We start from the raw sequence: 24,958 nt of genomic DNA on the forward strand, positions 1-24,958 counted from the left end.
CTTTTATGATTTTAAGTAATCCCTACACCCAACATGGGGCTTGAACTCACAACCCTGAGATGAAGAGTCACATGCTCCACTGACTGAGCCAGCCAGCTGCCCCACTTGCTTACCTTTCTTAGGTACCTTTAACTCCACAATGTTCTCACCCAAGATAGGAGCATACTCACATTGTGGAGACCTTTATGAAAGATGAGGTCCCTCTCCCCAATGGATTTCAACCCCTGGACAATGTAGGAGCCCCCAAATCGAGAATGTCTGCAGTAAAAAAAAAAAAAAAAAGAAAAAAAAAAGAAAAGTCCAGGGTGATTCCTCAAATTCTCTGGAAGCTTTATCCCCATTCTCTTTCATCAGCACATCAGAGCCTGCTGTAATTGCAAAGTGTTATCTGATCACCACTATCTTAGCCTTTGGCCTTAGCATTCCATACTGATGGGATGGAACATGGGTAGGGCAGATCCCTGCCACTCACCTGTTGCTTCGCTGAAGGGCTCGAGCCTTCTTTTCTGCCATTTCCCTCTGGCGCAACACCTCCAGTTCTGCCACATCTGTGCTCCGCTCCTGAGCTAAGCGCCCCTGTCCTACTCCCGCCAGCTGTTCAGGGTTCTAGATTTGGAATAAGGAGGAAAGAGTCAGAAGGACTGTCATTCCTTATTGTAGGTTCAGTCCTAGTGAGGACAGAAAAGGTGAATTAAATAGGACTGTTGAATGTACCCCATATTCAAGAGGTAGCTACTCTGTTCCCCATCTGCCACCAGATAATTCGGCCATTATTACAAGAGTAATTCTGGGTATATAGCAGAAAAGTACATGGATGAAGGGACTGGGGAAATAGGCCAGGTACTCACCTGGTCACGAAACATAAGGGAGACAATCTCTAGCACATGCAGGCTCCACTGTTGCTCAGCAGGTGAGCTGGCCAGAAAGAGAAGCAGGTCATCCAGGCCACTGAGGTGAATTGCCCAGAGAAGCTGGTCATGGACACTGGCGTCATCATCGATCCTCTGAGCAGTGAGTGTGATAAGGGGAGGAAGAGCGGTCATTCAGTTTCACTGCCCTGCCTTGAGGTTCTCCAACTCATCTCTTTTTTTTTTTATTTTTTTATTTTTTTAATTAAAAAAATTTTTTTTGTTTAATGTTTATTTATTTTTGAGACAGAGAGAGACAGAGCATGAATGGGGGAGGGTCAGAGAGAGGGAGACACAGAATTTGAAACAGGCTCCAGGCTCTGAGCTGTCAGCACAGAGCCCGACGCGGGGCTTGAACTCACGGACCGTGAGATCATGACCTGAGCTGAAGTCGGCCGCTCAACCGACTGAGCCACCCAGGCGCCCCTCTCCAACTCATCTCTTGAGCAAGGTTCCCCCTGACCTGTCAGAGGGCAGAAAAGCAAAAACAGGCACCTCATCCTAACCAAGCATAAGAAAGCAGACAACCTCTCACCTTTTCCTGATCAAGGTCGGCTGGAACATGGAGAATATTTCTGACCAGCAGCAGGATCCGTTCAATCAGCAAGTTGTCTTCCTCTTGTCGTTCCTCCCAGCCCTAGTCAGAAGGACAGTTAGAGGAAGACACTCCCTGTGGAAGGCAGGCAGCATCTACCCAGGCTGGGGGACGTAGGCTGAGAAGAGAACCAGGATTAAGAAGGAAGAAAAGAGGGGCGCCTGGGTGGCTCAGGGTTAAGTGTCTGACTTTGGCTCAATTCATGATCTTGTGGTTCATGACCTCGAGCCCAGCATGGGGTTCTGTGCTGACAGCTCAGAGCCTGGAGCCTGCTTCAGATTCTATGTGTCCCTCTCTTTCTGCCCCTCCCCTGCTCGCACTCTGTCTCTGTCTCTCTCTCTCTCAAAAATAAACACTTAAAAAAAAAAAAAAGAAGGAAGGAAGGAAAGAGTTCAAGCACTCTGGAGGCAGCCAGAGACAATGGATGGGACTATACATCTGCAAGGACTGGGGCCATATCTCCAAACTGTGCTGTCCTGACAATGCCCAGCCTGGCGCCCTGCCCAGAGGAGGAGCAAGACACTGATGGCCCCCTGGGATCCTGGAAGGTGGAGACCCACTCACCAGCTGTAGCAGCTCATACAAAGTTTCACTGAGGACTCCAAAAGCCTTCTCACTGGCAAAGGCCTGTAAGATAGGGGAATGGACCTTAAGTGGCACCCACCTTCTCCTTCCCTACTGCCCCCAACTTCTGCCCCAGGGACTCTGAAGGAAAACCTCACCTCTTTATAGGCCTGCAAGTAGGCTAGCACCTGCAGAAAATGGTGACGAAAGCTAGGTTCTTTGGGCACACTGCCAAAACAGAGCAAAGCTGGTTGTGTCAAGTTCACCATCAGCCTGGGGAAACAATGAAAGAGGGAGATGTTCTTACATTTCCCCACCAGAGTCAAACACCAAAATCTACCAGTTCATGGAGTGCCTGGGTGGCTCAGTCAGTTAAGTGTATGACTTCAGCTCAGGTCATGATCTTGCGGTCCATGAGTTCGAGCCCCACATCAGGCTCTGTTCTGACAGCGCAGAGCTTGCTTCAGATTCTGTGTCTCCCTCTGTCTCTGCCCCTTCCCCACTCACATTCTGTCTCTGTCTCTCAAAAATGAATAAATGTTGGGGCGCCTGGGTGGCACAGTCGGTTAAGCGTCCGACTTCAGCCAGGTCACGATCTCGCGGTCTGTGAGTTCGAGCCCCGCGTCGGGTTCTGGGCTGATGGCTCAGAGCCTGGAGCCTGTTTCCGATTCTGTGTCTCCCTCTCTCTCTGCCCCTCGCCCGTTCATGCTCTGTCTCTCTCTGTCCCAAAAATAAATAAACGTTGGAAAAAAAAAAATTAAAAAAAAAAAATGAATAAATGTTAAAAAAAAATTTAAAAACGGGGTGCCTGGGTGGCTCAGTCAGTTAAACGTCCAACTTGGGCTCAGGTCATGATCTTGTGATTCGTGAGTTTGAACCCCGCATTGGGTTGTCTGCTGTCAGCACAGAGCCCACTTCAGATCCTCTGTTCCCCTCTCTCTGCCCCTCCACTGCTCACATGCTCTCTCCTTCTCTTTTGAAAACAAATAAACATAAAAATATATATATATTAAAAAAATTAAAAAACAAAAGCAAAGATATTTGCAAACGACATATCAGATAAAGGGTTAGTATCCAAAATCTATAAACAACTTATCAAACTCAACACCCAAAAACAAATAATCCAGTGAAGAAATGGGCAAAAGACATGAATAGACACTTCTCCAAAGAAGACATCCAGATGGCCAACCGACACATGAAAAAATGCTCAACATTACTCATCATCAGGGAAATACAAATCAAAACCACAATGAGATACCACCTTACACCTGTCAGAATGGCTAACATTAACAACTCAGGCAACAACAGATGTTGGCGAGGATGCGGAGAAAGAGGATCTCTTTCGCATTGTTGGTGGGAATGCAAGCTGGTGCAGCCACTCTGGAAAACAGTATGGAGGCTCCTCAAAAAACTAAAAATAGGGGCGCCTGGGTGGCGCAGTCGGTTAAGCATCCGACTTCAGCCAGGTCACGATCTCGCGGTCCGTGAGTTTGAGCCCCGCGTCGGGCTCTGGGCTGACGGCTCAGAGCCTGGAGCCTGTTTCCGATTCTGTGTCTCCCTCTCTCTCTGCCCCTCCCCCGTTCATGCTCTGTCTCTCTCTGTCCCAAAAATAAATAAACGTTGAAAAAAAAAATTAAAAAAAAAACAAAACACCTAAAAATAGAACTACCCTATGACCCAGCAATTGCACTATTAGGTATTTATCCAAGGGATACAGGTGTGCAGTTTCGAAGGGACACATGCACCCCCATGTTTATAGCAGCACTATCAACAATAGCCAAAGTACGGAAAGAGGCCAAATGTCCATCGATGGATGAATATTTAAAGAAGATGGAGTATTATATATATATATATATATATGTATGTATATATACTTATATATATATATACACACACACATACGTATATACATATGTATACAATGGAGTATTACTACAATGGAGTATATATATATATATATACTCCATATATATATATATGTATATATACATATATATATACATATACGTATATATACACACGATGGTGTATTACTTAGCAATCAAGAAGAATGAAATCTTGCCACTTGCAACTACGTGGATGGAACTGGAGGATATTATGCTAAGTGAAATTAGTCAGTCAGAGAAAGACAAATATCATATGACTGAGGTCACATGAGGACTTTAAGAGACAAAACAGATGAACGTAAGGGAAGGGAAACAAAAATAATATAAAAACAGGGAGGGGGACACAACATAAGAGACTCATAAATATGGAGAACAAACTGAGGGTTACTGGAGGGGTTGTGGGAGGGGGGATGGGCTAAATGGGTAAGGGGCACTAAGGAATCTACTCCTGAAATCATTGTCGCACTATATGCTAACTAATTTGGATGTAAATTTAAAAAAAAATTAAAATTAAAGGGAAAAAACCAAAAAACTTACTAGAAAAAAAAAAGCAAAAACAAAACAAAAACAAACCCCACCAAAACCTATCAGCTCAAACACCAAGGGCTGGTGCATGGTAAAAGTTAAAACGCTGGGGAACCAACCTGATAACAGCATCGAAGAGAGGCTTGTCCTGGCGGTGTTGGGTAAGGATGGGTAGAAGGTCACTCTGCAGGATCTGGGCTGCCCCCAACTGTTGCCGCACATCGCGAGTGTCATCCTCATGCCTCAAGTAGCGGATCAAATCCTTTACACTCTCTTTAGGGACAGAATAAACACTTACAAGAAACCCTGGAAGAAGCTCCACCTTGGCCCATGTGCTATTCATACCCAGGACTTGAGAAATTCTACAGATCTCCTCGATTCAAGCAAGTTTTGTACCTGTTTTCTCCAAAAGGTACTCACCTAAGCAATCTGGTTCTTTGTGGTAAGTGTCTCCCTCTAAGTACCCAAGGGCACTACATGTGGCTAGAAGTTCACAATTCATCATGTACAAGTCCACACACCAGTGGACCGACCACGAGAGATATAAGATATGTAGAAGCAGGACACAGAAATGATGAGGCCTGTAGAGACAGGGAAAGAAAACAAATGTAGGGTTCTCTCCATGAAAGGGAGAGGGGAACAGAACAGGACCCTAATGTTCTGAGTATTCTGAACAAGGTCCTCAAATGCTTCGCTTTTTTCAGAACCAAAAGTGCTAATCCTAGTTCCAGGAAAAGCTTAAATTAAGGCTTCTACCTAACCAAAACCAAGGAGGTGGAGCACCTGGGGGGCTCAGTCAGTTAAGTTCTGACTTCAGCTCAGGTCATGATCTCCAGTTCCTGAGTTTGAGGCCCAATATCGAGCTCTCTGCTATTAGCGCAGAGACCCCTTCAGAAACCCCCTCTTTCTGCCCCTTCTCCCACTCATGCATGTTCTCTCTCAAAAATATATAAACATTGAAAAAACAAAAAGAAAACAAAAAAACAAGGAGGCTCCAAGCCTAAGAATTAAGTACCTGCCCCATACTCTAATAACTTAGAACTGAAACTATGAAAACAGTCTGTTTCAGAGTCAAGATAATGCATAGAAAGGTTGGTTAGAGAAAGGCATCAATTCTGAAACTTTCACCCTCAGAGAGCTCTGTAGCCTTTTAGAGGAGGGGGGGAATGAGCTCCCCTCTCCTTTACAGCTCCCTCCACCTCCCATAGCCCTTCCACACACCCTGTTACAGCTCTATGTACAAGGGCTCAAAAACCCAACTTTGACCATACAGTGATGCTACGTAGGCTCTAACACTTCTAGGAGCCCTGAGGCATCCGAGGCACTGGAGATGCATGGAGAAAGTTCCTTCACTCTCCTCCCCAATGTTACTCTTAAATTTTGGGAATCTTAGTAGAAGCTAGTGTCTAACAGAATGGGTGAGGAAAAGAATTAAACTGATTAAACTCCCCATCTTTCTCTAGAGAAGAATCATCTTCCTTTTCTAAAGCACGTCTCTTTTGATTAAAATCCTTACACCCTCATCGGACAATCAAGTAGGCAGAGATTCAGAATCTTGGATGTTTCAGAACCTGACATTGATTAACACAGACACACACAAACACATTGCATTTACTAACCTGTTCCTGTGGAAAATCGGGAATATCTGTTAATCCTGTCCCCTCAGCACATTCAGCTACACTGCTCTCAGCCCTTGGTAGCTTCCTCTAAAAAGACCTTTCCCTGTTCCATACCTACCTCCAGCCTGACTCCACCCCTGTTCCCCCAGAGGAAATGGATAGTATCCAAGACACTGAGGTTTAATGCTTGATGTTATCTCCTTGCATTTATGTAACTGGTCTACTTCTCCAGGCTACCTGCTATCCTCTACCCCCTCCTAGTGCTAATCTACTTTCTGAACGCTCAGCCCAGCAAGAGTGAGCCTGTAAAACATTCACTGAATGACCAACTATAAAGTGTGAAGGGAGACTTCTCTTGAATGCCCTTTCTCATAGGACCTGTAGACCCTGAGACCTGGGGTTCAGTGTGGTAGGTATAGTGTGTGAGATCTCTGATTATCTCCTTAGCTACACCCAGCTTTTTCTTTTTCTTTTTTTTTAAGTAGGCTCCACAGTGTGGAGCCCAATGTGGGGCTTTAACTCGCAACTCTTAGATCAAGACCTGAGCTGAAATCAAGAGTCGGATGCTTAACTGACTGAGCCACCCAGGCGCCCCTTCCAGCTTTTCCAGACAGATCACTGGTGTGCTTACCTATGTGCACACACGCACACACACCCAGACTGAAGGGCTTCCCTGTCTGCTCTCTCCAAGTGGCAGCCTAGGAAGCTGACAACAGAACGGTCCATAAAGATGCTGAACTAGCACATCCTCCTCAAAATAAGACACAGCATCCCACTCTGGCACTAAAAGGTGTGAAATGATAAAGTCTTCTAACAAGAGAGACAAAGCCATGTCTGCAAGGCTCTAATAAGAAAGATAACCTCATACAGTCCCATCTCTCCTTCCCCTATATCTTGCCTCCTCCACTGTAGATCAATTCTATATAAAGACTCAGTATGTGTAAAATTGGCCCAGCAGAGTACTCAAACATCTGCTTTCAACACATCACCACTTTACCTGAAAGGCAAAATTAACAGAGGTAGTAAGAGCTACCTGTTACCTGACTACCTATTACCTGGCAACCAAACTAAGATAGGGGAGGGGAAAGGAGATAGCAAAGGAGAAGCCCTTGCAGACATGAGAAGGGAAGATATTATGTAAGAGACGCAGGACCTCAGGTTGTAATCCCCTGCAGTTTTGACAAAACCAGAAAGACACAGGCAAAGTAGAAGAAGAAACGGGTCAGAAGACCTATTATAAAGCTTTCAGGTTATGAAGCAAGCTGGCAGTCTTGGGCCTATTCATTAGAACTGGAATAACAGGGGCGCCTAGGTGGCTCAGTCGGTTGAGCGTCCCACTTCGGCTCAGGTCATGATCTCTCGGTCTGTGGGTTTGAGCCCCGCACCGGGCTCTGTGCTGACAGCTCAGAGCCTGGAATCTGCTTCAGATTCTGTCTCCCTCTCTCTCTGCCCCTCCCCCACTCATGCTCTGTCTCTCTGTCAAAAAATAAATAAACATTAAAAAAAAAAAAGAACTGGAATAACAGAGCTCTCACAGGTGTTTCAGCTGTGGAACACACTATTTAAAAAATCAGCCAGGGACAGAAAACTTACAGTTCACTCTTTTCATTCATTTAACTAGAAGCTACTCAGTCTGGTCTCATCTTCCTCTCCCAGACCACTTACAATCTGATTGTCTTATTCTCCTCTACTAAATGTTGTCCTATGCATTTCTGAATGCACTCAATTCTTTCATAGGAGAATCATTCAGTAGAAACAAACACAAAGAACAATACAATGGGCAGAGGTGGGATCAGAGTCCTAGCTTCACTGCCTCCTTCCTATTCTTCACCAAGTCAGTCAGTCACAGAAAGGATGCTGTGGCAGCCACAGAGGTGCCCGTTCAGAGATTTTTCTTCAAGAAAGAGCTTATGGGGGCGCCTGGGTGGCTCAGTTGGTTAAGCACCCAGCTCTTGATTTTGGCTCAGGTCATGATCTCACACTCATGACATCAAACCCTGCATCAGGCTCTTTGGGGCTCCATGAAGCCTGCTTAAGATTCTCCCTCTCGAAAGAAAGAAAGGAAAAGAAAAAAGAAAAGGAAAGGAAAGGAAAGGAAAGGAAAGGAAAGGAAAGGAAAGGAAAGAAAAGAAAAGAAAAGAAAAGAAAAGAAAAGAAAAGAAAAGAAAAGAAAAGAACTTGTCATTCAGCTGCAAAGAATGCAGCTAGCTGACAGCTCCTCCAGGATCCACCTCAGTCCCATCCTTCCTGGGCAGTCCCCCAGCTAATGATAAGCATAGGGGTCCTGGGGCCTAGCCATTTCTGTCCAACAAGGATTCCTCTATTAGGCAATCTTTGCTTCTGAGTTTCTCACTGGCTCAGCTGAGACTCTCACCGCCCCCAACTTTGTTAGCCCCTTGATCTATCACAGGCACTCCTAACTCTATCTCAGTGTCTGCTCCCCAGAGGTCCTCAACTGACAGATCCCTACCCCACTTCCATTATATGGTTATTGTATTATGAAAATCCAGTTAAGTTACATCACAACACATTGCAAACTCAGATGGATAATATAAAGTTAAAATGAAAATCAGTGGTTTTCATGCTTTATGATTTCATGTACCATTATATATCCCCCAAGCTGGAGAAGCGATCTTGACTGGTAAGGATATTAAAAATAGGAACATTAAAAATAAACTTTTTAAAAACCCCATGAACATCTATTAACACCAATGTTTCATAAAAGGAAAAGCTTAACACACATATACAAAAAGTAGCTATTATATAATCTCAGCTATGTCCTTTCCCTTAAGGTACATAAAAAAGTCTTTATCAAGAGTCACATGCTCTACTGACTGATCCATCCAGGTGCCTCTGAAAGAATTAATTTTGAATTAATGGATTATCCTGGGTTACAACCTTTGAACCAATGAGCTCATTTTGGAGATTACAACCCAACAAAACAATTCAAAAAAGAGAAGTAATCACTGATACAAAACCAAAAACAATACCTCTTCCTAATACATTCTAGTTTATAAAATGTTTTCATAGCTTTAACTTCACTTTGAACCTCACAACAGACCTAAGTGATAAATACAATCATTTCCATTTCACAGGTAAAGAAACAGTCTCAGAGAGAATAGAGAATATACACTTCAGTAAGATGTTTATAGATGAGTTATCTTTAATGGCAAAGCATTGGAAACAAGTCAGATATCCCAAGTCTGGGAACAGTGAGGAAAACTCTGGAATGTTAATAAACAATATATCATATAAAAACTAACTAACTGCAGGGCACCTGGGTGCCTCAGTTGGTTGAATATCCGGCTCTTGGTTTTGGCTCAAGTCATGGTCTTGGGTTTGGGCCCTGCTTGGGATTCTTTCTCTCTCTTCCTCTCTTTGCCCCTCCCCTGCTCTCTCTCTCTTAAAATGGATAAATATCAAAAGCAAAAACAAAAAACAAAAAAACACTGCACACTAAAATTCAAAAGCTTAGGGGCACCTGGATGGCTCAGTCATTTAAGCTTCTGACTTCAGCTCAGGTCATGATCTCTTTTATTTAAAAAAAAATTTTTTTGGGGTGCCTGGGTGGCGCAGTCGGTTAAGCGTCCGACTTCAGCCAGGTCACGATCTCGCGGTCCGTGAGTTCGAGCCCTGCGTCGGGCTCTGGGCTGATGGCTCAGAGCCTGGAGCCTGTTTCCGATTCTGTGTCTCCCTCTCTCTCTGCCCCTCCCCCGTTCATACTCTGTCTCTCTCTGTCCCAAAAACAAATAAAATAAACGTTGAAAAAAAAAAAACTAAAAAAAATTTTTTTTTAATGTTTATTTACTTTTGAGGGAGAGAGAGACAGAGTGAAAGCAGGAAAGGGGCAGAGAGAGATGGAGACACAGAATCTGAAGCAGACTCCAGGCTCTGAGCTGTCAGCATAGAGCCTGATGAGGGCTCGAACCCATGAACTGTGAGATCATGATGTGAGCCGAAGTCAGACATTCAACTGACTGAGCCACACACGTGTCCCAGGTCATGATCTCTTGGTTTGTGAATTAGAGCCCTGCATCTGGCTCTCTGCTGTCAACCCAAAGCTTGCTTCAGATCCTCTGGCCACCCCCCTCTGCCCTTCCCCTGTTCAGGCACGTGCATGCATGCACATGCTCTCTCACTCTCAAAAATGAATAAACATTTAAAAAAAGGATTAAAAAATGAACAAACATTATAAAAACAGGCGTTTAAAATAAATAAAAATTCAAAGGCTTACATTTTTAAAAAGGCACATAAAGTAGAATGTTCACAATAACAACCACATAAAAATGTGAATGCTCCGGAGGTATCTGGGTGGCTCAGTCAATTAAGCATCTGGCTTCAGCTCAGGCCATGAGCTCACAATGCGTGGGCTCGAGCCCCACATCGGGCTCTATGCTGACAGCTTGCCCTGCGTCAGGGTTCTGTGCTGACAGCTTGGAGCCTGGAGCCTGCTTCAGATTCTGTGTCTCCCTCTCTCTCTGCCCCTCCCCTACTTGCACTTTGTCTCTCTCAAAAATAAGTAAATGTTAAAAAAGTAAATAAATAAAATAAAGATATTCAGGGCACCTGGGTGGCTCAGTCGGGTTAAGCGTTGAACTTTTGATTTTGACTGAGGTCGTGATCTTGAGGTTCATGAGATTGAGCCCTGCACCAAGCTCTGTGCGGACAGTGCAGAGCCTGCTTGGGATTCTCTCTCTCCTCTCTCTTCCCCTCCCCCACTGGCACGTGCACTCTCTCTCAATCAAAGAAACTTAAAAATAAATAAATAAAGGTATCCTGGGGTGACTGGGTGGCTCAGTCGGTTAAGCGGCCGACTTTGGCTCAGGTCATGATCTCACAGTTTGTCAGTATGAGCCCCACATCAGGCTCTGCTGTCAGCACAGAGCCTGCTTCAGATTCTTTGTACCCCTCTCTCTCTCTGCCCTTACCCCACTCATGTTCTTGTTCTCTCTCTCTCTCTCAAAATTAAACATTAAAATTTTTTTAATATAAATAAATAAATAAAGGTATTCACTGTTTTCAATTCTTGTAGCAAAATGGTACTTTTCAATAAAAACAGCAAAGGTAGCCATTGCTGTGCTCACAGGTTTTCCCTCCCATTCCCACTCTCCTAGCCCAAAGGTCTCCTTCTAACAGTTCAGAAGGAATGGGGACAGCTGGGCTGGCTGACTGAGAGTTATTGTCCATTCACTGTTTCCACCCACAGGGATGCAGGAACCTCGTGTCTTCTCCCAAAGTCTCCTCTGGTCTCTTTCAGCAGCCCTCCCTCTTTGCGTTTTATTTTATTATTATTTTTTTTTTATTTTAAACAGTAAATGAGTTCTGAAGCAGCCCAAACTCTTGTGTTGCTGTGAACATGAAAGGTTAATCCTGACGCACAGACAAGAGAGTGGGGTTTCACGATAGTTAGCTCCACTAAATCCTTTCCTCCTGCAAAGAGGGAAAAGGAGAAGCCGTACACACTATTTCCAGTCATGGGACAAACAGATAAACACAAGTCTGTAATTTCTCTGTTCTAATCAGAGCACTTTATTACACTTCCTGAATTTTCTGTTTTGGAAACAACTTCCTCCATGCTGCCTCTTTCACTCATAACAGAGGCAAAACAGAAAAACCAGCACCATCCTGGCTTGCCAAAGAATCAATGGAAAAGAGGGAAATTCTCTTTTTTTTCAATAATAAACTCCTGGATAGATTTTTTGGATTTTTTGGTTTGCTTTGTGAAAGCAATGGCCTCCAAAGTTCTGGATTTCATAGATAGATCTTTAATTTTTTATTTTTTTAATTTAGGGAGACTAACATAAGGTTGCCAACTTTAAATTTTGTAACTTAAGGATACTTAGGAACACACACACCCCTCATATACTGCTGTTTATAAATATTTCAGCTGCTGTGGAAAATAGGCAATTCCTCAAAATGTTGAACACAGAGTTATCGTAAGACCCAGCAATTCCACTCTTAGATATTTATCTGAGAGAAATAAAAAGTATGTGCTCACAAAAACTTGTACACGAATGTTCATAGCATTATTTATAATAGTCACAATGTGGAAAAAACCCCAAATGTCCATCAACCGATGAACAGATATAAACAAAAATGGAATGGAATAAAAAAAAAATGGAATATTTAACAATAAAAAGGAATGAAGTACTGATACATGCTCCAATATGGATGAAACTTGAAAACGTTATTTTCAGTGAAAGAAGCCAAACACAAAAGGTTGCATACTGTTTGCTTCCATTTATATGAAATGTCCACAGAATAGGCAAATCCATACAGACACAAAGTAGATTAGCAGTTGCCAGAATGGGGGGGGGGGGGGGGGGGGGGGAGAGGGGAAGGGAGGGAGGAGAGGTGGAGTACTGTTAGTAGGTACCTACAGAGTTTCTTTTGGGGGTGATGAAAATATCCTAATGTTAGATAGTGGTAATGGTTTTCCAGCTCTGTGGACTGTACACTTTAAAAGGGTGAATTTTATGGTATGTAAATTATATCTTAATAAAGCTGTTTACAAAAAAAACTTCCCACACAATTACTATATATTCTATTTTCACTATTTAAACACCAAAAAAAAAAAAAAAAAAAAAAAAAAAAAAGAACCCCAAACAAAACAGCAAAGCGGGCGCATGGGTGGCTTGGTAGGTTAAGTGTCCCACTCCTGATTTTGGCTCAGGTCATGATCTCAAGGTCATGATCAAGCCCCGCATTGGCCTCTGTGCCAACAGCATGAGCCTGCTTGGGGTTCTCTCTCTTTCTGTGCCCCTCCCCAATGTGTGCATGCATGTACACTCACTCTATCGCTCTCAAAATAAATAAATAAACATTTCAAAAAAACTACAAATAAAATCTCAGGACAAAGTACAGTCCATTAAATTTTATAAACTTGAATTTATGAAAAAAACTAACTCTGTTTTACTTTCACATTTTATCACAGACAGCTGGGAACCTTGTCAAACATCTTACAGCCAGCAGACCTTGACATTTAAAGGGATGTTAGTTACTTTTGTCACTCAACTAAGTACCAAGTGGTTCAGACAAAGCAATATTCCTCTGAAATTAATATTTGTAGGCCTCAAAATGCAAGAACCAAACAAAAACAAAGGATAAAATATTAAATACACTTGGTATTGAAATTAGAAAATTAACTCACTTCTTGAAAACAAAATAAAACCAAACAAAAACTCTGCCCCAAATCAACTCTAAGAACCAGCTTTGAGAATCATTAGTATGAACAGAATGACTTTTGGCATTTGGATTCTAGTTCTGTCCAGTACCAAATTGGTGATCTTGGGTATGTGGCTTAACCTAAACCTCAGTTTCCTTGTCAGTATAGTAAGAAAATAAACGGGGAAGTTTGAATCAGATCATGCATGGAAAGCGGTGCTACTCAAAGCATGGCATGCAGACCACTGTTGGTCCACAAACTGTTAGCAGTCTGCATACAGTACAGACACAAAGCGTACACATTTAGAATGTCTTACGGCAGGTGAGAGTTAATGTTTGTTGAATCTAATAATTTTTAAAAGTCTACACTCTGTAGTTTTTTCATGTTATTTTTCTAGTAATTCAATTTAGTTCAGGTCCTGACTATCTCTAGAGTACTCAACTGCTTCCTAACCTCTATCCCTGCTTCCAGTCTTAAGTCTATTCATAACATGGTTACCAGATTTTGACCATATAACCACCCTACTTAAAACCTTTCAATGGCTATGTAAGAAACTTCATAGTGATTGTCTCTGGGGAGAACGGGGGAGGAGGAGTCTAGGGTAGGAGAAACATTTATCTTTCACTCTAGTACTACTTGAATTATCATTAGTAATCAAACAGTCCCAGTATTTTGCAAAAAAAGTGTTTTTAGAAAAGTATGTTATAGGTCAACTGTAACTCAGTAAACCTGGGGGGAAAAAGAAAGAAAGAAAAGTACTGATGTGTAACAGCTTGGGGGGAGAAACCTACCTTGTCCTTTATCAACATAATTTGAGAAGCACTGATACCAGGCACTTTACTGAATGCTAAGCACAAAGTAAGGACTCTCAAAATATTAACTTCCTCTCCATCTACTGGATTCTATAGTCAATCACTAAATGCTTACGTAGAGCCCCCAAGGTGAAAAGACAAATGTTGTGTGGGTGCTAAAGCAATTTAAGAAATTTAGTTGCAGAAATAAAGCCCACCCGATATAGAACAAACAACATAAAAGACAAATCAGTACAAGCTCTAATTAAGTGATATTGAAAAAAATTTCTGAAAAACTAGGGCTCTTTTCAGGTTAAAGTGGTCAAGAAGGTTTTTGTCAGAGGAAGTGTGATTAGACCCAGGCCTTCAAAGGTTGCATAGGATTCAGGCAGCTGAGAGGCAGAAGAGTATTTAGACAGAGAACTGCCAGAGCAAAAGCAGGGAGGGAGCTACTCCGGGCAGGTGAGACTAACAGGAAAGCAGTAGAAATGAGGGGTTGGAACTGACTTTATGGGACAACCTTGTCTTTGTCTACCAATTCAAGGATTTAGAACAAAAGCCAGAAGTCAGTCCTTGAAGATTTTTGAGCTGAAAAGCAAATGATCAAACTGGGGTGGCACAAGCAGTATCCCGTAACCTACTATTGGATCACTCTCTGTGAGGTGTGTCAATCTTTTTCCTTTCCCTGCTTTCACCATACAAAAGATCCCAACCTCAGATCAATCCAACCATCTACTTTCTAGACTCGAACTTAAATCATGATTCAGATTTGCTGAAGAAAACCAAACAACCGTGCAGAATGGTACATAACCACTGTGTAGGCTCCAACCTCAGCGTGGCCCAGCAAATCTTTTTTAGTGTTCCTAGTTCACTTCCTATTCTCATTCCCAAGGAACAACTGTTACTAGCTTTCACTGTTATCCTCAAGCCCCTCAACTGCACTGCTTCCTGGACCTCTCATTTGGTGTCTCTGCCCCTTTCCTCTAGGGAACAACTGAGGTCATCAGACAAGGAAGAACTCTCTCAACTTTCTCTGCCCAAGCCTAAAAATGTACATATTTCAAGTCCCACCCAGACTTCTTTGCTTCTAATTTAAGCCCTCCATTTGTGATTAATCAATCACTTCCTGTCCCTTAATTGACTGTTCCTCTTTTTTTAAGATTTTATTTTTCTTAAATAATCTCTATACCCAATGTGGGACTCAAACTTACAACCCCAAGATTAAGAGTCATATGCTCCATTGACTGAGTCAGCCAGGCACCCTGGTTGTTCCTCATTTCTCATGTTTCCAGTCTTCTCTTTATATTGGCCCATCCCCATGTAAGTTGCTTAAAGCTCTTCCATCTCAGGGAGGAGAAAATCCAACATAAAACAATACCTTTCCTTGACCCCATATTGGCTTCTCCTTCTCTCCTCCTTAAGCACAGATGTTCATAGGCCTTTGTCTTCATTTCTCTTCCAGTCTTACACTACACAGCTTCCTTGGGCAAACTCCTCCATTCCCATGGCTTCAACCACCATCTCTGTCATTAGCCAGCAAACCTATACCCTTGCCATACTGAGCTCTCATGGTGCCGATCTCCTATTTCACTAATGAATAGCATTCTCCATCTTTATGCCTCATAGATACCTCACATTCAACATGTCCAAAATGGAATACCTTCCCCCCAAATGTGTCTCTACTTCTAGTTTGGATCTCTTTAGGGACTGACACTATCTACTCAGTCATTCACATAGGAAAGCTAGGCGTCATCCTAGATACCTCAAGTCATTAACTCGGGCTAATTCTACTTCCTTAAGCTCTCCTATCCAGCCCCTATAAATCCCCATTGGTACTGCCTTAGTTCAGACCCTGAGTATCTCTAGCTTAGATTACTCAACCACTTCCTAACTTCTTTTCCTGCCTCATCTTGTTCTCTTAAGTATTCACAAAATGGTTACTAGATTTGGCCATATAACCACCCTGCTTAAAACCCTTCAATGGATGGAGTACCTGGGTGGCTCAGTCAGGTAAGCGCCCAAATTCTGATTTCAGCTCTGGTCATGATTTCCCAGTTTCTTGAGTTCAAGCCCTGTGTCAGGCTCTGAGCTGATCCTGTGAAGCCTGCTTGGGAGACTCACTCTCTCCCTGCCCCTCCCCTCCTCACACTCTGTCTCTCTCAAAATAAATAAACTTAAAACAAAACAAAACCTTTCAATGAATACATAAGAAACTCCATGGTGACTGTCTCTGGGGAGAATGGGGGGAGCTACAATAAAAGAAATATTTACCTTTCACTTTAGTACTATTTGAATTTTTACCACAACATGCACTACTGTAATACAAAACTAAAGTTTCAGCAGCTGCAAATGTCTACGTACAAAGTCCTTCATAATCTCCCTGATCACTTTTTAAGCTACTCTCTCAAGACAATCTTCCTGAATGCCCTAAAGTCTATCCTTTTATCTTTCAAGGCTCTGCCCAAATGGTACCTCCTCCTGACTTTTCCATGCAGGAGACCTCTCTCTCCTTTGTGTCTACTTTGTGCCATAAATATACTTCCATCATGGCATTTACAGACCATGTTGTAATACTTAAACATTGTTTGAAATTTCCTCCCTTAGGAGGAGGGCATATTCCCTGAGGGCATAAAGTATTTCTTTTTCACCTTTGAATTGTCAGTCTAGTTACCAAAATCAAAATTTATAATGGGTGGGGCTTGGACCAGAGTGCTTTGAAAATGTTCACCTGCTGATGCTAACTCAAGCCACTGCTAACAACTGCACTAAATTATAAACTCCTTGAGATCAGGAATCATTGTGACCAGCACAATGTAAATGATCAATAAACAGTTTCTAAACTGGAACTGAAGTAGAGGGAGGAAAAGTTGGAGCTGGAGATTTGGAGGCATCAGGATACAACGTGTGTGAAACTGTGGCAGTAAGTAAGCTTGCTCAAGAGAGTATAAAGTGAGAGGAGTAAGAAAGCCAGGGCAGACTTGTCACCCAGTAACTGCAGAGGGCTCATTTACATGAGTTTTTCCATACAGACTGAGTTCCTTAAGGTCAGGAACTCTGTCCTATTCATCTCTGTCTGTCCACCTGTCACAGAGCACAGTGCATGGTCCCTGTTAGGAGCTCAGGAACCTTTTACTGGGTTGTATCAGCGACACTGATAATAGAGGGAGGTACAAAACTTCAAGAACACAAAGAAAGAAGTGACTACTTTGGCCAAGGTCGGGGGGGGGGCGGGGGGGGGGGGACTGGAAACACGTTTTTCAGAGGGACAAGTGAGCTCAGTCCTGAAAGAGAAGTTCATTTGGCAAAGACATGGCCAGAACTTCAAGTAGAGGGAACAGCAGGGCACAGGTACCAAGGCATGAAACAGCACAATGCATACACCCTTTCCATGTGACAGAGTCAAGTGCATGATACAGAAAAAATGTTAGGGAACTTTAGAAAATGAACCTGAGAGGATCTGACTGTGAAGGGCCATGGATGCCGACTAAGGATTTAAGCCTAACTGTGGGTGGCCAATGAGGAGTTTTAAATATAATCTGAAATTACCAGATTGATTTTTTATAGAGTAACTCTGGTAGCAGCTCGAAGGGCAAAGAATTGAGACTCAAGGGAAGGAGCTTAATTAGTGGCTGACAGTCCAGCTAACAAACCCCAGCAAAAACTGTATCCTCCTTAAGTCTTATACCAGAGAGAAAGGAGGGAAGGGAATGAGAAATCCATGCCGTAAAATCCCAAGATTCAAGTCAAGCGACCTGCTGATCGCTAAGCTGCGCTTGTTTGGGGTCTGAACTGGATGGGAAGGAAGTTCCGAAGTGAAAATGCCCTGGACCTTTCGGTTCTACCTCAAGAGTTCCAAGCCCCTTCCCATCACGACCCCACCCCTGCGCGAAGACCAACTGTACTGAGGGACGCGGGGAGAACAAAGGAGCATTTCGGGCAAACGGGGAACACTGCGGCACCTACTTCGGACTCGGGGTGAAGAATTGCGCGTGCGCACCTAAAGCGCGTGCCCCGCCCCCTGTCTTTAAACCTGGCGGCGGGAAAGGGGACTCCGCACTTGCCAAGAGTGCACCCGCGGCTCCGAAAGGACGCCATCCGCTAGAGCCCTCTCTCCCACACACTCACCCGCTCCCCGCCGGTCCTCAGGATCCCCGCGGAGCCAACGGCCCGCAGGCCCCCGGCCGCAGCCTTTCCCGCCACCCGGCTCAGCGAGACCAATCCCCGCCTGCGTGGGGAGCGGGGCGGGGCGAACTGGGCTGGTGCATATGACCCCAAGCGAGCAGGGGGTGGTGGTGATGAAGTAAGGAAAAGGGAAGCGAGTACACGTACTGTTTTATCTGAGTCCATTCCCTATATTGAGCTAAGAACCACAGCGCTATGAATTTTCTGCCAACTTAAAATAATAGAAATCAAAATCCGATTAGAGGTAAATTTACAAACATTCTCTTCCCCTTCTCCTAGTCAAGTGGATTATTCCAAAGTCCCGCTGGTTAGTTAGAAAAATTAGGCTTTATTTGGGAGGAAGTGGAGTTGAGCTAAGGGCTAGAGTGGTCTTTTGTGGGCGGGGTGCCTTTCACGCTAGAGAGATAGGCTTAAAGCTTGCGAAGCTTGCAGACGCCTAAAAGGAAGAGAACAACAGTAAATATACATTGGTAAGTTGAGAATCTCCTCTGGACTCTGCTGGGTGTATTTTGCCCTCCTCTGATGGGTGTATTTTGCCCATGACAAAAGAAGATAGGGCTCAAACGAATAATTATCTCATGAAATATTAATCATTTGAATAGAACGAATGGATTTCTAGGATATGAAGAGAGAATTGCTGAAGATGAAAGGACACATGAGAAAAAAGTGAAAAGACGCACACACAAAAAAAGGAAAATAAAGAAGACTATAAAACTAGGGGTAAAAGATACCATTTGAAGGGTGTTTTGAGTTCCTCTAACTAAATTAAAACTCTGAGGGTCAAAGACTCTTCCCTCCTACTGCCGCCCTCCCCCCCACCCCTCGTGATTTGCTCCCCTGCCTCATGATTTGCTCCAGGCATCAGACTTCCTGTTTTGACTTTAGGGAACCCTTCTGTGGCTTAAGTACCTTCTGCCTGAAGGCCCTTTTGGGAATGTCTGGCAGAACAGCTAAACTAGTTACTTTTTCTAGATTCTAGGCTCACCCTACCCCTTGTTTAGGTTGGGAGCTCACTGGCCCAGGGCCTCCAAAGAGATCCATCATACCAGAATGAACACAAAACCCAGCCAGTGGATGTAGACAAGTTTATGTGGCTTTACAGAACAGTTCAAACCCCAGTGTTCACTTTTCTCAGAGCTACTTCCCCACCCAAGTCCTTGGGGCAAGCATCCCTGAGATAAGTAGACTACACTCTTCGATTAACTTCCCCAAAACTTTCTGGTATAATTGCAACCTGATCTGGGGCTAATAACGCCATTTCCTCTCTCCCTGCCTCCAGCCCCTTCCTCCCAACCCTTGAAATGCCTTGTCTCCATCTGCCTCCTGTGAAGAGTACTCCCTGCTTCCCTGCTCCTGCAGAAACCTAGGGTCATAAACTTGACTTGGCAGCAAGGTAAAGGCCGAAGCTTAAAGGTCTTGGTTCCTGTGCTCACCACACTGGGTTGGGAGAGGAAGGTAAAGGATGACACCTTTTTTCCCTTCCCTACCTCTTCTGCTGTGCCCCAAAACTTAGACACAGCCACATTCACTCACATTCATACGCACAATCATGCACACACAGCGGCGAAGAGAGGTGGGATGGAGAGGAAGGGAAGTTTGCACAAACCAGCTCATGAATGCAACTTGAAAGATTTCACACGGCAAAAGGCAAAACACACACACACACACACACACACACACACACACACACACACACATAAATTAAAAAATAAAGAAATACATGTCCCTCCCCCAGTCTCTTTCTTCATCCAGGGGCTGGCTCAGCCCCTCTGAATAAACCCAGAAGCTTCCTACTCCCTCTGGCCAAGTGGAGCTTTCACAGGGCCTGGGTCTTCAGTTCAACAGGTTCCCCTGTGCCCTCTGGTTGTCCATTGGAGTCACTGGGCCTGGCACCCTTGAGAATAGACAGTCTCTCAGAAACACTCTTAAGCCGGGGGAAGAGGAGAAAGTCGTAGAGGAGACTGCCTAGTCCTCCTCCAATGATTGGGCCCACCCAGTATACCTGTAGGAAAAGGAGAGGAATAATCAGACTTGGGGAAGGGATCAAGAGCAAGTGGGGTGCCTGGGTGGCTCAGTTGGTTAAATGTCTGACTTGGCTCAGGTCATGATCTCACAGTTCGTGGATTCGAGCCCCATGTCAGGCTCTGTGCTGATAGCTAGGAGCCTGGAGCCTGCTTCAGAGTCTGTGTTTCCCTCTCTCTCTGCCTCTCCCCCGCTCATGCTCTGTCTACCCTTTCTCTCAAAAATAAACATTGAAAAAAATTAAAAGAAAAAAAATTAAACAACAACAAAAAAGAGCAAGGCTATTCTTTTTCCAACTCTATGGGTGGAAAACAGACATCTGCACTTGGCACATACAACTGGGAACTATTTAAGCAGAAATCAGTGTTTGTTTGTTTGTTTTTAAATTCTAAACTGCTTCAGTGCCTCAAAACTTACCATTTCTTTTCTGACTCACCAAACTACTCCTTTATCCCACATCTCAGCACATATATATTCTATTTTTTATCAATTTGCACTAGTTTATATATTGCTTTGAAAAAATTTTTACTCGTGGTAAAACACATAAAATGTATCATCTTAATCATTTCTTTTTTTTTTAAGTTTATTTATTTATTTTGAGAGAGAGAGAGACTGAGAGCACAAGCAGTGTGAGGGGCAGAGGGAGAGAGAGAATCCCAAGCAGGCTCCACACTGTTAGCACAGAGCCCGATGCAGGGCTTCCACTCATGAACCGTGAAATCATGACCTGAGTCGAAACCAAGAGTCAGATGCTTAGCCAACTGAGCCAGCCAGGTGCCCCTCATGTTAACCATTTTTAAGTGTACAGTTCAGTAGTGTTACGTATGTTCACATTGTTGTACAACAAATCTCCAGAACTTGTTCATCTAGCAAACCTGAAACTCTATACACATTAAATAATAGCTCCCCATTGCTCCCTCTTCCCAACCCCTGTCAACTATTGTTTTGCTTTGTTTCAATGAATTTGACTATGCTAGATACTTCACATAAGCGGAATTATACAGTGACTGGTGTATTTCATGTAGCATAACGTCCTCAAGGTTTATCCAGGTTGTAGCATGAGTAAGACTTTGCTTTTTTTAAGGCTGTATATTATTCCAGTGTATGTACATATTGCATTTTGTTTATCCATTCATTTACAAGGGTCACTGGGTTGCTTCCACCTTTTGGCTATTGTGAATAATGATGCCATGAAAATAAGGATACAGCTTTTAATTTTTTAAAAATTATTTCTGTATGTTTGTCTGGCATTTGGCCAAACAACACAAGCATAACCAATTTTTATTAAGGACTTATTCCATGCCAGATTTTGTGCTAAATGTTTCACACATATAACTTTCATACTTATTTTTCATAACACCTCATTTTATGTTAAGGAAACCGGGGTGCAGAATGACTGAACCATTTGACATGGTCACACACAAGGCCAATAATGTGCCAGAACTGGAATGAGGCCCAGGCCTATCTCTACTTACATATATCCTGAGCTCTGAGAGTAGAAGTTTCTGACTTCCTGTTTAGTTGTCTGTCCTCACAGTGCTAGGTTTAGAATCCCGTGGATACTTAGTAAAAATCCCTTGACCAACCAGTGAAGGAACAATATGAACAAGAACCTCTCTTTCTAGCAAAATAATGAATCCTGCTCCCATAGGCATGCCAAACTGTGACAGCCCCTTTAGCTAAGTGCTGGTAAAGCAGTTAACACATCCAGATGAAAGGTAGGAGCCGAACATGGAACCTGCAGCCCACACCCATCCAGGAGGGCTTCAGGATCTTGTCCCTCTCCCCTCACTTACCCAGTGGTTGGTGAAGTTTCTGGTGAGAATGGCAGGAGCAAAGGAGCGGGCAGGGTTCATGCCTGCACCAGTATAATACATCTGCAAAAGACACAGTCATAATTGAGACACTTTCCCCTACTCCACCCCAGCTTCTCTCCCCACAACCCACATGTCCTTGAGGGCTGGCACCTTGCCTCCAGTCAGCAGCAAGTAGGGAAGGACAGGCTTCATGGGGGTTCCACAATGGAATGAAGGCACTGATGCCTCATCGGGGACAGACTATAGATCCATAGGCAAAACCCACATCTCCCCATGATGCATACATTTCTACTTTGGGGGCAAGAATGACCAGATATAGTGGTCACAAAAGAGGAATAGAACAATGTTGATTCCTCTGTGCTGACTGATAGAGTCAGGTGGATTATGTTCATGTTTGACAGTGAGGTGGGCAGAAAGAAATTTAAAAGTTAGGAAAGGTTTAGGGGCCCTGGAATCCTTAAACAAGAAGTTGATTCTTTTTCTTGCTTACCCCAAAGAGGTGACCCAAGGTGAGGGAGAAGCCAACAGCCAGGGCCACAGATCCCAGGCGGCCATTCCGCCTCTCGTCGTATGTGGCAAAGATGCAGAGCACAAACTGGAGTGTCAGGAAGATCTCCACCGTGGTGGCCTGGCCCACACTTACCCCAGGGTGCAACTGGGCAAAGGAAGAAGAAAGGAGGCAGTTCATTAGGGTTGTCACAATGTCACCTCCTCAAGGCTTCCCATACAGGAACCCCCTTATGGCATCAGTTGACTGGAGAGGAAGGATAATACAACCACCTTCACAGTAATTGTTTCTGTATTCTTCACAGTATTTGTTTCTTATTTTTTCCTAATAATACTCCTTCATGGTGGAAATAACTATACCCATTTATACAGATAAGGAAACTGGCACCCTATAAGGTAAAATAAGTTTCCTTAAGAACCTGCAAGGAGTTGAAGAAAAGTTGAGATCAGAACTCAGGTTTCTTGAGACAGTCGAGGGCTTTTTGCCTTCCTTACTCCTTCCTTAGTCCTGCAAACTACCTTTGAAAGACACACACACACACACACACACACACACACACACACACACACGTCCCAGCCCCCTGAGGAACCAATCGGCCACCACCAGGCAGGGAATCAGTGTACCAGGTTCCTCCAGCCCCACTTAGCTGACCATTACCGTATTAAGTGCTAGGTTTCCTCGAACGGCAGGCGGGGTAACACTATACAGCACGGCAGCTCCAGCCACGGCTCCCAGGAGTTGGGCTGCCATATAGCAGAAGGCACGGAGCAGCGACATCTGGGAACCCACAAGAAAGGCAAAAGTGACTGCAGGATTGACATGGGCTCCACTGATGTGGCCCACAGCCTGCACCAGCGTAGCCAGGGCCAGGCCAAAGGCCAGAGCCACCTGCAGAACATGCAGGGGTCCAGGGGTCCAACGCAGTGAAGCCCCTAGTCCAAAAAAGACATAGAAGAGGGTGGCAAAGAACTCAGCAAATATGGACCTCCAGAAGGAGGCTGACCGCAGTTCCCACATGGCAGGGGGGATGGGCACAATGCCTGGGTCCCTGATACCCCCCTGGCCTGATCTGGGTGGACAGTCCCCTTTATAGAGGACTCTTAATCCCTGGGAGGGGCAGGCTGAAGTGGCTGGTCCAGCCTCTTAACCCCTTCACAGCTGTGGAGGGCTGGGCCCACACTTACGCATCTGTTAAAGCTGTTCGATTTTCCCTCCCTCTTCCACTGGGAGATGAGCAGAGTCATAGGTGTTAGGGTGGGGGTAGTGTCAGGGCTGGAGAGGCTCTGGGAGGAAGGGACCAAGAATAGGGGGACTATAAAAGTCTGTCCTTCCCTTTGTGTCAAAGTTGGGGTTCATGGTCCTGACTGTCATCTGTATTAGAACATTCCTCAATTCTGCTTGGAAGGTCAGTCAGACTGAGTTCACTTCATGGGGTATGAGACTGTGCTCCTGAGGACCTTCAGTCTCCTCTGAGTCGGGCAGGGGTAAGGGTGGGGGTGGGGGTCAGGAGTGGGGTCCAGCAGGGAAGTTGGATAACTGAAGAGAATTCTTTAGTTCTCTGGGATTAGAGGGCCTTTGCCCATTGGTTGGTTTGGTCTGGAATCTGTGGACCCTGCAGCTCTGGGACAGAATAGTTCTGCTGTGTCTGGTTTTCTCGAAGCCCGGGTTCCCTACCCCCAATCCATGCCAGCACCTTCCTTTCCAAACCCTCAGCCTGGCCTTGTAAACCACAAAGACAGTTAGGAGGAAGAAGCTATCTTCCATGGATAGGCTGGGGGTATGGGCCTGAGGAGGGGGAAAAGGGTTAGTAGTTAAATTTCAGAATCAGCTTATACTTCATCTTTCCCAACTTACAAGGTCCTGGCAAGAAGTACTAAAAAGAAAGAAACTGAGTCATGACTATGAACAAGTGGGAGGGTCTAATGCCTCCTAATATGGTCGTAATCAGGACATTAGGGTCTTAAATCTTAATCCCTAGGCAAAAATCTGAGGATGGGGGTGTCTGGAGAGAGAAAAGGATAAAATGGGAAAGGAGAGCATGGGGAATGAGGTTCAGTTGTGCTCAAGTTTGGTGATGAACTTGGGACCTAGAGATGAGTGCTGGGAGATGGTAGAGAAGGCACAATGGGACATACTGGTAGGCTCCAGCATCTCTATACTGTGGCAAGTCATATAGGCCACAGACTTTTCCCATGAAGCCCCAGAAGAGAGCAGAAATTTGAAGGAGAGGTCTGCAGTATTGGTCACTAGCATTGGTCCCATCCAGTACACTTGTGGGGAGAGAGGAGGAACACAGATAATGGCCTATGCTCGTCTCTTCGTCCAATATCTAGCTTGGGGATAAATAGGAACAGTTACAGCAAAGGCAGAGAGTGC

The 24,958-nt window shown here is 44.2% G+C and overlaps 2 protein-coding genes across 4 annotated transcripts in view; both read right to left on the reverse strand.

Annotated features, from left to right (window-relative positions):
• Positions 1 to 19,025, reverse strand: part of TIMELESS (timeless circadian regulator) — a 31,663-nt gene extending 12,638 nt beyond the window's left edge. For 2 of the 3 annotated variants that reach the window (XM_019835088.3, XM_006933819.4), the window contains exons 1-9: positions 18,179 to 19,025; positions 4,899 to 5,059; positions 4,598 to 4,751; positions 2,226 to 2,340; positions 2,068 to 2,130; positions 1,444 to 1,545; positions 849 to 1,004; positions 473 to 606; positions 171 to 258 (exon numbers count right to left, since the gene is read on the reverse strand). In XM_019835088.3, coding sequence (XP_019690647.1) covers positions 171 to 258; positions 473 to 606; positions 849 to 1,004; positions 1,444 to 1,545; positions 2,068 to 2,130; positions 2,226 to 2,340; positions 4,598 to 4,751; positions 4,899 to 4,983 — 897 coding nt within the window. In that variant the 5' untranslated portion in view covers positions 4,984 to 5,059; positions 18,179 to 19,025. Of the gene's footprint in view, positions 1 to 170; positions 259 to 472; positions 607 to 848; positions 1,005 to 1,443; positions 1,546 to 2,067; positions 2,131 to 2,225; positions 2,341 to 4,597; positions 4,752 to 4,898; positions 5,060 to 6,097; positions 6,119 to 18,178 lie in introns of those variants that run through there. The other variant, XM_019835087.3, reaches the window with a different exon arrangement.
• A 281-nt stretch (positions 19,026 to 19,306) lies between these two features.
• On the reverse strand, positions 19,307 to 23,658 carry MIP (major intrinsic protein of lens fiber). Its single transcript, XM_003988894.5, has 4 exons — positions 23,240 to 23,658; positions 22,565 to 22,729; positions 22,054 to 22,134; positions 19,307 to 20,237 (listed from the first exon to the last, which is right to left on the reverse strand). The coding sequence occupies exons 1-4, from the start codon at positions 23,597 to 23,599 to the stop codon at positions 20,052 to 20,054; spliced, it is 792 nt and encodes a 263-aa protein (XP_003988943.1). The 5' UTR covers positions 23,600 to 23,658; the 3' UTR covers positions 19,307 to 20,051.
• Between the last annotated feature and the right edge of the window lie 1,300 nt (positions 23,659 to 24,958).

The sequence above is a fragment of the Felis catus genome, chromosome B4 (genome assembly GCF_018350175.1).
Source record: "Felis catus isolate Fca126 chromosome B4, F.catus_Fca126_mat1.0, whole genome shotgun sequence".
Taxonomy (NCBI): domain Eukaryota; kingdom Metazoa; phylum Chordata; class Mammalia; order Carnivora; family Felidae; genus Felis; species Felis catus.